Consider the following 15,202-nt stretch of genomic DNA (forward strand, 5'->3'; position numbering starts at 1 on the left):
TCTGTGCCCAAGCACCCTTTCTCCCTTCCTCATCCCCTGCGTCCCTCTACCACTAGACCCTCAATCTGTGGCAACTCCCCTGTCCTGAGAGCAGCTTCCAATAAACCTGCCTTTAATATAATCTAATCTGGTTTGAATTGGCTCATTTCACAGGCGGGGAAATAACCTATCAGGCGATTCGGACAAACTCGCCTGGCAGGTTAGTGGTGGAGCTGCAATACGGTCTCTGTTCCTGTATTAGTAGTAGCTGTCTCTCCACATCTTAGCTTCGATCAGTTAGCCGAACATGGACGGCTCAGCATCTGCTCACCGAAAGAAGCGATCACAAACATCCTGTAGAAGTCCCACTCCTTGGCGTACCGGATCACGTCATCGGGGGCTGGACTCTGGTTTGAGTCCTGCAGCTGCCACCACCGCAGGTATGCTTCACAAAGCAGACAAAACATGCAGAGCTTCCCATGGATCTGACAGCCAAAGACAGTGCCACTGCGTCAGGTAAAGGAGCCGTGAGCTGAAGGCATGCCAAGAGGCACGCCGCAGCTACACAGATGTAGGGGTTATTGGTTTGGTAAGGTCCTGCTATGTAGACCAGGCTGGTCTGGAACTCCAGATAGGCCTCCTGCCTCAGCCTTCCAAGTACTTTAAATGTACACCACATTACACTCAGTAGTTGTGCTGAGAATGACCCATGTGGATTTCCAATGTTATTAACTGGCTAATTACAGTCTTCATGTACATTACGAGTTATTAATTAGCAGTGTTTATTGGAAACCCATGGGAGATTTCCAAGCTTGGACCATCAAAAGACCCAGTCTGGAGTCCGATTTTTAGGAGTAAAACCTGGGTAGGTGTATTTTGTAGCAATTCCTGAATATAGCCTAGCATGCACATGCACACGCATGCACACACACCAGGAATCATAGGTTCAACACCGTGCTCCCCCTACTTCCAGCCAAATAGTCACGTTTATGTGACTTATACAGGTGGAAATAGAACTTTTTCAGAACAGGCTGTTTCATTGTGTGTGTGTGTTTGGTTTTTCCAAGACAAGGTTTCTCTGTGTAACCCTGACCATCTTGGAACTAACTCACTCTAGACCAGGCTTGCCTCCGTCTTAGTGTGTACCACCACACCCAGTTAATCTAAAGACTTTAGCACACTATGTAAACTATTATTATGAACAGGTATTTAAAAAAGAAAAAGAACCCTCAGGGCTGAAGGAGAATAAAACTATAACAGCGAAAATAATCAGAAGCTTCTAAATGTTTTAGTTACCAGTTTCCCCGGTCAGACCACCTTTCCTGCAAACCGAGCTTTCTCAGGAAACTAACAGTGGGGATCTATGTTTGGGATGTTTGTGAACCCAACCAAACCTGACCTCAGGTTCTGAGGCTCCACAGCTGGCTGGCACACAGGTCCTCTGGTTGCACTCTGGAAACATCTGGGAAGGATGTCCCCCAATGTCATCCACAAACTGAGCTGGTCTGGGGAGGTCTCCCTCATCCGACCCAGGAATTTTCAGTGTGTAAGCAAGCTTGAAAATCAACACTCTGGTCACTTAAAAGGCTTTTATTATTTGAGGGGCAGACCACTGCACTGTCTAGTTCTACCAAAACTTAGGAGGGCCAAATTAAAACATATACCCAGTTAAATTTGAGTCTTAGATTCCCAACAAATAATTTAAGTATATCCCATGCAATAATTGGGACAGACTGAATGCTAGAAGTATTTTACTGTTTATCCAAGTTTCAAATTTAACTGATGTCTCGCTGACAATTCAACCCAAACTATTAAGTCATTTACAGTTCAGTATGAAAAGTGGAAATTTTGAAGTCCAATCTTAAATGTTAGTAAGTGCAAATTTTGAAACATCCAGCCTTTAATGTTATTACTTTTCTGCCTTGTTTTTCATTTCTTGCATTCTCTTAACAGCAGAGTGCAAAATGCATTTAATTGTGGTTTTAAAAAATAGTTTTCTTTTACTGTTTGCTTCCTAGATCCAGGTGTAATTGTTTCCTATTCTGTGTTGGAATTTGATTGTCAAATTAATTAGATAAAAAACACCTAGGGTGACATTCTGCCGATGGTTTGGAGAGACAGACCTTCCTTCCACCTTAGACCGTGACCAAGATCGTCCATAACTTTGTGGAGAGCCTTGACACTGGTAACTGATGCTGTCACTTGCTTGAATTCTTGATTGGCCACATGTTGAGCTGGTTCTCCCAACTCCCTACAGCTAGTCAGGGTGTGAAAAAAATAATTCAGAGTCCTAAAGCTGGTAGCTTCAGACAGCTTAGAGTTAAGGAAGCTATGCTGAATGGTTTGGCAGCCACTGAGGTGTGAATGTAGTTTCATATTGGAGAGATCATAGGCAAACATGGCACTGCTCATTGGCTATGATGCTTTGAGACCAATCTTTAACATCCAATTTTATTTGAGTTCTTATTTAAATGTTATAATGAGACTGATTATCTGAACAAAATACTAGCTGTTGGAAAAACAAAACAAAACAATAAAACCATCTATTGCATTAATAAGGTACACATCCACATTTGTCTTAGGAACTTGTGTTTGCATACAGGACTGGCCTCGGAGGGAAGACTGGATGTGGGAAGAGATGTTCCTTTGGCTGGCAAAGTGTGTGTGTGGGGGGAGACAAAGCCAGTGAAGCCCTGGTGCTTCTCCCCTAAGCAGTCGTCCTCTCAGCACGCCTCCCCCATCGTACTGGACTCCAACTGTGGCCCACACTGAAGCTACTGCTTCTCAGACATTAGGTCCCAGCAGTGAGGTAAGCATACACCTACCTACCCAGCTATGGTTAGCTTTATTCTGCTCAAAGTCAACATTTTAAGAGGTAGTTCACTAGAGGTATCCAAACTATGCCGCCGGTGTCTCTCTGTGACCACATCGTCCAGCAGTCACTAAGCACTGCACACTCTTTTAGAATCGTTATATATTCTCTAATTCTGTTTGAAACTGTTATTTCTCTTAAATGCAAAAGCATCAGGTAACATTAAAAAAAAATGTAAAGCCCAGGTTGGAAAGAGGGCTTGGCAGTTAGGAGGACATATTGCCTTTACAGAGGACAGGAGCTGTGTTCCCAGAACCTGTGACAGGAGGCGCACAGCTGCCTGTGACTCCAGCCGTCAGGGGCACCTGCCATAGGGTACACATACCCTTCCTCCTTTAACACACACACATACACACACACACACACACACACACACACACAGAGTTTTAAATACTTAAAAACCATAACTTACATTTATTTTAGTGTTGAAAAGAATATGCCTATAGGCCTGAGTTTTGCATAAAATGGCATTAATCAGGATGATAACAGGGTCATACTCGATGTATTTGTCTACTGGTTTCTGGCAGGATTTCTGGGGGAAAAATATAAAATAATATTAGAACAAACAAATGAACACATTCAGAAATTTTAAAGGACGTAAAAAAAAATTGAAGTCTGTTTTGGACTTTGCCAGCAACAAGGTGTACAGGCATCTATTTAAAATCCTCAGATTAAAAATGCTCACCCACGCAAGAAGCTGCTTCATGATGACTAGATATAAGCTTCTAACTAGAAATACTAACAGTTTACATTTATACCCAAGAATCTATAAAGAAAGCCAGATGTGCTAACATGCAACTGTAACCCCAAGTGTTTACGACACAGAGGAAGGAAGATGCTGAGTCAGCAGGGGCTGACTGAGGAGACCCTGCCTCAAATCTTACAGTAAGACAGACAGAAGTCAGACAGGAATTTGATTTAAAGACCCGCTTCAGGCACAAAAGTGTTTCAGAAGACACTACTTTCAATTCCACTTTCAGTTTTTACAATTTCTTAAAAGCTAATCTCTCTAACACACTTTGGCTGACAGGCTGTGGTGTAGACTGTGGCTCTGGATCCAGAGACAGGTATTCAACAAAGTTCCTATCCTAGCTTCTGAGAGGAGGACAAAGGTCAGGGTACAGTGTCAACAATCCTAAGCCTGGGCTTTTTTCCAATGAAATCAAGAACTTGGAAAGAACGTGTTTCTTCTCTGCTACCACAGACACAGTGGAGGGTGCTGTGCTGTGTGCACAGACTTGGGCTGTGCAGTCTGGGTCTATGTCACCTAAATCAAGACTCCCTCAGCTTCCAAATGGCTTCCTCTCATACTCCTATACTGTGAGAAGAATTACAACTGAGTTGTTAAATCACATCAAATCACAGGTTGTTAGACAACCTGTGGACACTGAAACAGTATTATTCTCAAAGTTGCACCAATGCTACTATTCACTGAAAAAAAGAGTGGCTTCGATTCCGAGTGACAGGATAACACAGAAACAGAAACTACAGGAAGACCAGGATCACCTTTTAGTTATACCAAAACTAGAAATAAGTCAAGTGCATCGGAGAATTGTAACCCTGTACATCAACGGAACAGAACAGATTCACTGTCCCCGGGGAAGAGACTCTCCACTTCAGTCACACCACTGTAAGAAATACCATGCCTCTCCAGTTACCAGGTGAACTGGCAGTTCTGCTACCCTCTCAAATGTCAATCTCTCTGTCAAAATGGAGGCATAGAGGTTCATGGCTTTCAATTCCCCGAAATTATCTGTGAGTTAAGAGCAACCACATTCAGATACCCAGCTCAGGACAGAGGCTCTTCCCAGATCCCCTTCCTTTGCCACTGACACGAGCTTATCTCTTCCCCTCATGCATGAGGTTCAAGCCTGGAGATGCTACAGTAGTGCCAAGAGCAAGTCCCTCTCTGTTTTTCAAAAGCTATCTAAATCCCGCTTTCGGATAGTAAGAACAGGGAGGCAGACACATTTGGAAGCAGGAGGGGAAAGACCAGCATCAGGAAACACAGAACTGCTATTCCTCCTGTATAGTTTGTTAGCCAGATACCTGTGCTGTGGATACGACATAACAAGAGCTCTCCTTCCCCAGAGCTTCGTGGTCTCCAAGAAGCTAATCACCTGGAGCCACTATCCTCCGACCTTCGGGGCCTTACACTTTAGAAAGCAAGACAGCACTCCACCTTGCCATCCGAAGACGGTTACACTGAGGTGCCAGTGATCTCTACCTAAGAGGCTCCTTCTACTACCAAGTGGCATGCCCTGTGTCCTCCATCCTCTTTCCACGGCCCCCCAACACCTAGGGAGCTCGCTGACTTTCTCCATCAGTGGACCTGATGGATTGGCGGGTGCTCTTCCACCAGTACCCTCACCGCTGCTTCTTCCTGCCTCACTTTGATTATCTAGAGGAAACACACACACACTCTCTCTCTCTCTCTCTCTCTCTCTCTCTCTCTCTCCCTCCCTCCGTCTCTTTCTCTTCTGGACCTCCTGCCTCCACCTCCCAACTGCAGGGATTACAGGCGTGCTGCTGGAGATGGCCTCTAAGGCTGCCTGCATGTCAGGCAAGTACCCTAAGAACCGAGCAACATCCCCGGCCGTGATGAATGTTTTCAATTTTGGTTAAATTGTTGTATTATTTACTATTTAATTGACAAGTACCCTGAAGAGACACAGTTTTCTTCTAAGAAATCTCTACAGCACGGGACCTCAAACACTGCATCCATCTCCTCAGGCAAGACACGCTTCCTGCTACAATTCTTACTTCCTTAGTGAATCACATCTCTCTCTCCATCACTTGTTTATTCGTTTGAGACAGTCTCTCTCTAGGTAACCGAGGCTGGCGTCCAACTCGTGATCCTCCTCCTGCCTGGCCTGCGAGTGGAGTGCTGGAGTCACAGAAACGCGCCAGCACTCCTGGGTGTCTCCTAAGTCTTAGAACATCCATAGCCCAGGCAGTCTTCAAGCACATCCTCGCTTTCTCTTTCACACCATCATAAGGACCACTCCTCCCCCACGTGCTCAAGCTCCCAGGCCTTGCCCCGGACCACAACACGTTCGGATCCGCCTTCCTAGCCGCGCCCCGCCCCCGGGCGCGCTCACGCAGATGGTTATCTTGAGCACGCCGTGGTTGTAGTCCCGGTACAGCTCCCGGGCCTCCCGGTTGCACTCGATACAACGATACAGGCAAGAGGACGAAGCCGCCGCCGCGCCTTCCGTGCTTTTCCCGGACCGCGTTCCCCTACGCCCGCCCGTCCCCATGGCCACTCTAGGGCTTCTACTTCCGGCCGCTGGCGGAAGATGCCGGGACTGGCCTTGGAAGGAGCACCCAAAGGCTTACTGGGACTTGTAGTCCGAGCGTTAAATGAGAGCTTGAGGCTAACAGGGTGCGGACTATCACTCCCAGTGGGCACTGCGGCCGCGCGCCGCGCCCACCTGCCCGCGGCGGGCAGAGCTGGGCCGCGCCTGCGCCGTGCGGGAAGATGGCACCTGCCGGCCGCGGCTGCGGCTGCTCGGGCAGCTTGGGTGCCGCGGTGGTGCGGCCGCTGCTCCTGCTGCTGGGGGCGCTGGCCTGCGCGAGGGCCACCGAGCACTACTCTCCGCTGTCCTTGCTGAAGCAGGAGCTTCAGCATCGGCAGCAGCAGGAGGCCCCGGCGGGCGGCGGCTGCCCGCAGTCGGGGGACTGGGCGGACCAGTACCCGGAGTGCGGTGAGTGGGCCGAGCCGCCCTCTCCCTGCGGCCGCCCCTGCCTAGCGTGGAAGCACCTGGGAGGTGAGGGTACCGGGGATGGGCTCAGGCGGGCAGCGGGGACGCCGACCCGCCTGAAGGGTGCCTACTTGGGTGCACGGACCAGGAAGTCCAACTTCTTTCTGCTTTCCCCGGTGGGTGACTTGCTCAGTCCCCACCCCAGGAATCCAATCCTGAGAGGTGCAAGCAGTTTGAATTTGCAGGGTGACATCAGCACTGACCTGTGCTCCTCAGATGTATCCCCGACGGTAGAGAGAGAGCTTCAGGCCTGATTCCTGCGTGCATTCCAGCGCTCAGGCTCATTCATTGAAGTCAGACGTTGTAGGCGTGTAGAATAAGTCATGGAGGATCACTCTGGGCAAAATGCACATGCTCTTTCTGTTTCGAGTTGTACAGTGGGCATTTTTACCCACTCCACCGCCCCTTCCCCTCTGGGTGACCCTCCGACTTGCCGTGGGAAGGCCTGGGTCTTCCATACCTAGTAGCAGCTGACTGATGATGCCTTTTAAGACATCCCACGGGTGTCCAGCACCTTACGCCTGCTCAGACACTACCTAGTTTCTTAGCTGAGATGCAGTCTCAAGATTAGTGCAATCTGACTTCGTTTGAGCACCATCTGGCTTCTTAGAATGGGTTTTTGGACTTATTTTGTGCCTCTTCCTTGCCTGCCAACAGCGTCGCTGATGTGGCTAGCATTCCTTAGCGAGCCAAATGACCATTGTTAATGTCACCTCCTGATTCAGGGCAGGAGGTTACCTGTCGTGAACTTGACTTTTCTGTAAATACGAGACTCCGTTTACTTCAATGTGAAGTTTTATTTCCTCATTTAGCCTTGTTAGTTTGGCGGCTTAATTTACCATAAAAGCAGTAGCCACCTTATTGGATGGCACCTCCTTGTCTCTGAAGGGAAAACTGAGACACAAGGAAAAGGCTAGCTCCCAAAGCCCCAGCTATAGAGGAAAGAACATAGAACAGACAATAGTTGCTTTATATTCTTTGTTTTTGAGAAAGGGTTTCTCTGAGCCCAGGCTGGCTTTGAACTTGCATTTACACGAGCCTTCTCTTTAACCCCTCAAGTGCTGGGATTACAAGTGTGAGCGTCCATGTTCAATTTTGCAGACAGGTTTTGTCTTAACCTCCAAGGGCTCTTGGTAGGAAATGCCTCTCTTCAGTTTCTCCCAACCCTGGATGATTAAATGGAAGTTGGACTCTGTGAAGTTTTCCTCAGGGACCTGTCCTAGACTGTGGGGACAAATTCAGGATAGGCAAGTAAGCAGGGCATACATAGTCTGAGGGGCTTTTTATCGGTTGTGTTTAGAGCCCGAATACCGCCGACACAACGATCTACTCTTGATATCCAGAACCTATCAGGTGTCCCAAATCATACAGGTCTGACCTCACCAAGAGGGCATCTTTGGAATACCACGGTCACTTTCTTGCCTGCCCCACATCAGCCAGACTCTAGACTTGAGGCAAAGAGCTGCCTAACTGCCCCTCAGCGTTGTTCTCAGGAGCAGGTTGCCAAAGGAATCCCTGCTTGGATCTCCGTGTGCAGCTGGTTAGCCTTGCTCAGGCTTACTCTCTCACTGCAGCGCCCCCTGTGGTGGAGGAGTAAATGGTTCCAGTGAGAGAAAGCGGATCGGTCTGGAGGGGTCTTGTCAGCAATTGCTGGCCTAGCTGGTCCCAGGGAACAGTGTGAACTCGCAAACCTGCAAGCCTGCCAGGTGTCTCTGCCCTAGTCTTACATGTTCCGCAGCCCATGGTGATATTTTGTCTTCTAGTATATTTTTATGTTTCTAACTGAAAGTAATTTATAATGTTTTTGATCCTATTGTCCCACGAGAAGATAATTTTTTTTAAATGATTTACTTATATTTTTGTCTTCGTGGAGGACGGTAGGTGTGCGTGGGTGACCATAGAGGCCAAAAAGGGCATCTGATCATCTGAAACTGGAGTTATAGGTGATCGTGAGTGCTAGGAACCAAACTTGGGTCTTAACCACTGGGCCTGCTTCAGGCCTGAGAAAATAATCCTACTCTTTGAGAAGAAGAAGCCATCTGCTATGTTATTTGTTCTTGCTTTTTGTCTCTTTGTTTCATTTTTTTCTTTTTCTTTTCCTTTTTTTCTTTTTTTCTTTTTCTTTTTTGCTTTATTTTGTTTTGAGACTGTCTCATGCTAATTTAAGCTACCCTGAGCTGGAACTCACTGTGTAGCTTAGGCTGCCCTTGAGAAAATTTTGACAGTCCTCCTGCCTCAGTCTCCTGAGTGCCTCAAAACCTGAAATTTTTATTTTGAAAATAAAAGTAATTTTTTTCTTATTCCTGTGGCCCTGTTTTTAATATTGTGACTGTGGGCAGAAGTACGGAGCAGAGTCTTCTTCCCCAGTGCCTTTTGTCGACGAAGCTGAACTAGTTAGTGTTCATTACCATTTTCCTAGGGGGGAAATCGAAGTCAAAAGAAGCTAAGCAAGGTTACCCTGGAGAGCCTAGATTTGAGATTAATTTGATTTTTTTTTTTTGCATATCAGCATAATTTCAAAGCATTAATATAGTAAGCCCTACACCTTAAACTCGTTGAAAGTTGTATTTGTTTGCTTTTGTTTTTATTTTTTTCAAGTCAGGGCTTTCCGTGTATCACTGACTGTGCTAGACTGTAGACCAGGCTGGCCTCGAACTCAGAGATCCACCTGCCTCTGCCTCCTGAGTGTTGGAACTAAAGGTGTGTGCCACTACCACAGGCTTGAAGCTTGTAGTTTTATTTATTTATTTATTTTTAATTAATTTTATTTTTTTAAAATGAATGAGTGCTCTGTCTGCATGTACACCTGTATGCCAAAAGAGGGCATCAGATTCCTTTTTATATGCAGTAGTAAAATTTATTATTATTTTATTTATTTTTAATGAATGAGTCCTCTGTCTGCATATACACCTGTATGCCAAAAGGGGGCATCAGATTCCCTTTCATAGATGGTACTGAGCCACCACTTGGTTGCTGGGGATTAAACTCAGGACCTCTGAAGAGCAACTCTTGCTCTTAACAGTTAAGCTATCTCACCAGCCCCAAGACTTGTATTTTTAAATAACACTTGGGATTTCAGACTTTACGTGTGTATTAAAATGCATCACTGATCCTAGTGTTTTGAACTGCGTAGCCACAGGAAAGCTGTGTGTGTGCCTGTGTGTGTGTGTGTGTATGTACCAGGTATTGATGAATGTGCTGCACCTTAGTGACCTGACTGAGTCCCTTGTGGGGAGCTTAGTTTGGTGTAGGGCAAGTAGTCCTGGGACACCTGACTAGAGGAGTGATGCTAGGCACATGGGGGTAGGGGGGAGTGGAGTCCCACGTCGCTGCTGTTGTGCAAGGCAGTGAGCAAAGACTCGAAGCAGAACTCCAGAGAGAGTAGCCTTGAATAGATCCCAGATACATCCCTGACCCCTCCCTTCTATGGATCTAGCAAAGTAAGGAATGTATCAGTTGGAAGTTGCCCACTGACTAAAGAATCCAGGTTTTTTGCTCTTCCTACAAACCTACGTGGTGTGTCCTTCAAGCGAAACGCTGGCTGGTTCTTCACAGACATCTGAGGCCACATGTTAGTGATCCAGTCACATGCATTTCTAGTAACTTACGAAACACCTTTGGTTCCTCTCTCTTTGCAGTAAGAGGGACGATGAGCTAAGGCGAGGCTTCTTTCCCTTCTGAGAGATGCTGTCCTGTATCCCAGGCTGGTCTCCAGCTCTCTCTCTACATGGTGGACTATGACTTTGAACTTCTGATCCTTCTGCCTCTACTTCCTAAAGTGCTAGGAAGACAGGTGTGTGCTACCACACATGGTTTTTCTGTGGTGCTGGAGCTTCCTGCCTGCCGTGCAAGGACTTTACCTACTGAGCCACGATTCAGCTCCTATGCAAAGTCTTTCAGTGACACACTTGTTTGCTTCTAGGTGACAGTCCTGTACTTAATATCTTCACAGTAGTTTTCAGTGAGGTACCTCCGTCCATTTGGTGACCTTAGCATAATCCATGTTGAATGTCACACTCCGTCTAAATAATGACTTATAGCCTTAAACGTGTTAAATTTGTTGGGATAAACAATCCCAGAATTGAGCCAATGAGATGGCCCAGTGACCAGAGATGCCCTCAAGCTTCTGAGGGTACTAGGCACACAGGTGGTGCATATAAACAAATTCAAGCAAAAACACTTGTACACATACATCTTTTAAAATAAATTTAAAAAAAAATGTCAATCTGAAAGTCCAAACACTTCAGATAAGAGCTATACAGCCCAGGCCAGTGAGATGGCTCAGTGGGTAAAGGCAGTTTCCATAGCCTGATGGCCTGCCTTAGAACCCTGGGACCCACATGGTGGAGAGGACAGGCTCCTACAAGTCATTCTTTGATGTCTGTTTGCACACTGTGGCTTGCCCATCGACTTACAGCAGTAAATGTAATATTTTTTTTAAAATAATAGTCCACATACACACACCAGTAGATGGTTCTTTTTCTGTTTTTGTTTTTTTAGATAACACTCAGTTATTTAAACTGAGTGGGAACAGCTATTTTCTGTAAGCTGAGCTGTGTCCTTAGCTGCTCTTGGTTGTGGCTCTCCCCGTCATAAAGAATGGGGCACAGAAGTAAGGGCATTAACGGCCATGCCCAGCGTCAGACAGCCACCGAAGTGCCCGAGCTCTGAGCCAGCAGGACATTACCTCCAAAGCAGTCAGGTTAGTCAGGGGAATAGCACAGTGGAGCATAGGGCCTCCTTCTCTGAAAACACCATAAGTTCAGCCAGTTATCTACCCAAGAGAGGTGCAGAGGAACAGCTATTAGAGAAAGGAGTTTGGTGAAATGGGCAAATCACTGGAATAGGTGTGTATGCCTTTAAGAGCGAGATGCAGGCTGTGTCAGCAAGTGAGTAGTTGTTTAAATTTAGCCTTTCTTCCCTCACCCGTGTTGGTTCTTGATCTTAGTAAGTGAAACTGCCCAGTCCTTCATGGTGGTTCCATGTAATGGTCCACCATTAGGTCACAGCGCCATACCCCTGAGCTTGTCTACATGGCCACTATGTCCGCCTGGCCCTTGCTCATACATCTGACATAAAAGCAGAGTTATCACTCGCCTCTGACTTTTCTGTTTCCCTGGTAGCACTGGTGACTTCCTCCCTAGGTCACAGCCAGATGCTTGTCCTTTCCTTCATGTCTGTAGCAGAATGTGCCTCCTTTCCCCTCTCCAGGTCGAGCTTTTCATTTCTGGCCAGAGCCTGGGCTACATGATCACCTCACGTAAACAAAACCCTAGCCCGGTACCATATCTTCCTCCTGGGAACCAGCAGTAGCTGCATTTGCCCATTCTCTCCCTGCTGAACACGGCCGCTTGCTTATTCACTCAGCCGCTTCTGAAAAGCTCTCATGAGCAGAAGCAGTGAACACAAAATTAACTCTCAGTAGTTCTTAGACTATTCCAGATGCCATAATGTGTCTTTTTAAATTTCCATTTTCCAAGAATTAGTATTGTGTTCTTAAAAGTAATGTACCCGTGTAGAGCTTAGACTGCCATTAAGATTATTACAAAAGTTGAAGAGGTTTTTGTTGTTTTTGTTTTATTTGCTGAGCTATAATCCTGTTGTGTAGCCCAGGTGGACTTTGAACTTGTGACAGTCCTCCTGCCTCAGCTTTCTGAGTCCTGGGATTACAGGGATTTGCCATCTCACCTGGCTTTAGTGGAATTGAAGAAATCCTAAAGATTTATTGGAGCCAGGATGGGGTGCGAAGATGGCAGGCAGGCAAATTGAATTTAGTCACCGGGGGCTTGGACAGCAGACCAGCTCTTAGGAACTAAGTGGTTGGGAATCTCTCTGTGAGCTATGTCGCAGTAGACTCAAGTGGTCAGAAGATGAACAGAAGAAGCTGGGTGTGTCAGAGAGTGCCTGTAACTCCAGCACTCTGTGGGCAAAGCAGGAGGATTCAGAGTTCCAGGCCCGTTTGAGCCATCTAAGAAAGGCAACAAGCAGTGTTGCTACTGTTAGCTTCTGGACCTACTGCAGAGAGAGGGGGTGGGAGAAGGGAGAGAGAAACAGTCTGAGTGACTCAGGCTGTTCATACCCCGTGGCTCAGCACTTACATTTGTTGGATTCTATCCTGGTTGGGTAAGTTTGTGAAGGTGGGGGTCATGGCAGCTTAGTAAAATACTATCTGTATCAGTGCAGAAGCAGGGATGGGACAGTGTCCACAGGATATTGTGTCGGCAATGTGCAACATCCATGGTGTGTAGTGTCCGTGGTTTGCAGTGTCTGTGGTTCCTTCTGTAGGTTGTCCACACACACACCCATGCTCTCACACATGTACACCTGTGTCACAGCACACGTATGGAGGCTAGAGGCTAACTTGCAGGAATCAGTTCTCCCTCCACCGTGTGGGTTTCAGGGACTGAACTCAGGTAACCAGACGTGGTGACAGGTGCCCTTACCCCTAGTGTGCTGATATCCCTGCCTCCTATTGGTCATGATCCAGTGTTCTAATGGCCTCAAGGTCTGCTGCTGTCCTTGGTGTCCTTGCCTTTGTTCCTCTGGGTGTGGCTATTGGGCTCCTCCTGCTCAACACTCTGATCTTTCCTCGGATGGTTCCTGGGGCAAAGCTGAGTGCCCTTTAATCACTGAGGCACTCTTAAGACAGCTTCGGGGGATGAGTTCCTCACAACACGAAGTGAACTGTTGGAGAGAAACTCTGGTAGTTGTACATTCCCCGTGTTCTGCAGCTACTTTGAACATTTCTGTCCTTCGGGAGAGTCCTTGTCCCATATATTAGGAAGGTCCTCAACCTTCCTAATGTTGTGACCCTTTGATCCAGTTCCTCATGTTGTGGTGACCCCCAACCATAAAATTATCTTGTTGATACTTCATAACTACAATTTTTGCTATTGTTACAAATTGTAATGCAAATTTCTGTGTTTCCCGGTGGTCTTAGGCAACCCCCGTGAAAGGGTATTTGACCCGCAAAGGGATTTTGACCCCCAGTTAAGAATCACTGTTGCAGGGCATTTCTGGTCTACTCAGTCCCTCAGCCCTGGAGAAGCCACTCCTTCTGTCTCCTTAGTTACCCACATGTCCCTTTGGGAGTTGTGTACTCTGTGACCTTTCCCTTCCTGGTTCTGTGGCTGAGCCTCATGTATGAGACACTTTTCCATGTTGTCGTATGTACGAGCACTTCATTTTTGTGGAGGGATAATCAACCAATCATGTGCATCTATCCCAGTTTATCCGCCGTGAATACTTGGGCTGTTAACCTCCTCTTGGGTATCATGAATACCGCTCCCGAGAAACTGTGTACAGCATTCGTTTGAGTTCCTATATTCAGTTCGTGATCTATTCACAGATGGAGTTGCTGGGTCATATTGGAGGTTCTATTTGTGACCTGAGGAGTTGCCTGCGGGGAATGATAGCGTGGGTGTGGGTTCTTGAATCTTGTTGGGTGGTTGTGATTCCCATGGCTCCAAAGAGACTGGAGCTCAGCGACATTGAGCGGGCACTATGGGGCCCGCCTGGTGGGGGGAGTTCTCACTCTGTCTGAAGTTCCTCGGGGAGCAGGGCTCTCTCTCAAGTGGACCCGGAGGCTGGTGTCTCCATTCAGGACTCCTAGATGCCACTGGGGGGCTGCGGATGAACAGAGACTGCACACCGAGAGAAATGAGAGGGAGAGGTCTGGCCGTGGTTACTCGCCTGGCTGAAAGGCAGCTGCTCGGCTAGCTTGCTTAAAGAGGTGGGCCTCCGCAGTGGAACTCCACAGCAGGCCCCAAAAGACACGAGGGAGTCCATGGCTTTTACAGGCTTTATTTTCATGACGAATGGCAGTTGAATCTGAATGCACCCCCACTTAGGTCAGGGTGGACCCTACTTAAATAGGGAGGGAGGAGGGAGGAGAGTCTGGGAAAGAATACTTAATTGGCTACACCCTCTGGCCTTTAGTTATCTCATTAATATGGAAATCTCTCAAGGCTCTGAGACCTGTAGTCAAGCCCTCTACCTGTGGAGGGGCTGGTAGGGGTGTTGCCCTACGTGACTGAATGGTGCAGGTCAATGGAGGTCTTAGATTGAATGTCAGGACCCTGGGTTTTGAGAGCGTGGCCGAACACCTGCTGTTGTCCCTGATTTGTCCCATCAGGGTCAGGAGTTCGAGACCTGTGCCCAGCCAAGAGCCAAGCTATCCTTTTCGCAGTCCAACAATCGCCAACACATTTTCAATGGTGGCCGAAGCATTGTACATTCCTTCCACCAGTGCCCAAAGTTTCCAGTTTCTCGTAGCCTCCTGTGGGTTGGGTGGAGACCCTTACTGTGCTTCAGATTATGTTCCTCTAATAACAATGGTGGCCTTTTCTTGTGTTGAGTAGCTTCTGTATATCTTTAGGAAATCTCTCATCAAGGCCCTCTGCTCATTTGTAATCTGATTGTCTTTTTCCCATTGAGTTGTAAGATACATTTATATATTTTGGACTCTGGACCCGTAGTGCATGTCTTGTGGTGTTAGTTCTCCTGGTTAGCCTTTGTTCTTGTGTGTGTATGGGGGTGGGAGGGGTATGTGCACACATATGAGCAGGTATGTGTTAAGCCTAAGGTA

The 15,202-nt window shown here is 47.2% G+C and overlaps 2 protein-coding genes across 6 annotated transcripts in view; one reads left to right on the forward strand and one right to left on the reverse strand.

Moving 5' to 3' along the window:
* The window catches only part of Arv1 (ARV1 homolog, fatty acid homeostasis modulator), an 11,986-nt gene extending 5,838 nt beyond the window's left edge, over positions 1-6,148 (reverse strand). For all 3 annotated transcript variants that reach the window (XM_028767754.1, XM_028767752.1, XM_028767751.1), the window contains exons 1-3: positions 5,953-6,148; positions 3,264-3,383; positions 311-464 (exon numbers count right to left, since the gene is read on the reverse strand). In XM_028767754.1, coding sequence (XP_028623587.1) covers positions 311-464; positions 3,264-3,383; positions 5,953-6,111 — 433 coding nt within the window. In that variant the 5' untranslated portion in view covers positions 6,112-6,148. The remainder of the gene's footprint in view (positions 1-310; positions 465-3,263; positions 3,384-5,952) is intronic.
* Positions 6,149-6,306: 158 nt separating this feature from the next.
* The window catches only part of Ttc13 (tetratricopeptide repeat domain 13), a 53,644-nt gene continuing 44,748 nt past the window's right edge, over positions 6,307-15,202 (forward strand). For all 3 annotated transcript variants that reach the window (XM_028767715.1, XM_028767714.1, XM_028767716.1), the window contains exon 1: positions 6,307-6,558. In XM_028767715.1, coding sequence (XP_028623548.1) covers positions 6,333-6,558 — 226 coding nt within the window. In that variant the 5' untranslated portion in view covers positions 6,307-6,332. The remainder of the gene's footprint in view (positions 6,559-15,202) is intronic.

Source organism: Grammomys surdaster, unplaced genomic scaffold (genome assembly GCF_004785775.1).
Source record: "Grammomys surdaster isolate TR1022 unplaced genomic scaffold, NIH_TR_1.0 181, whole genome shotgun sequence".
In the NCBI taxonomy this organism is placed as follows: domain Eukaryota; kingdom Metazoa; phylum Chordata; class Mammalia; order Rodentia; family Muridae; genus Grammomys; species Grammomys surdaster.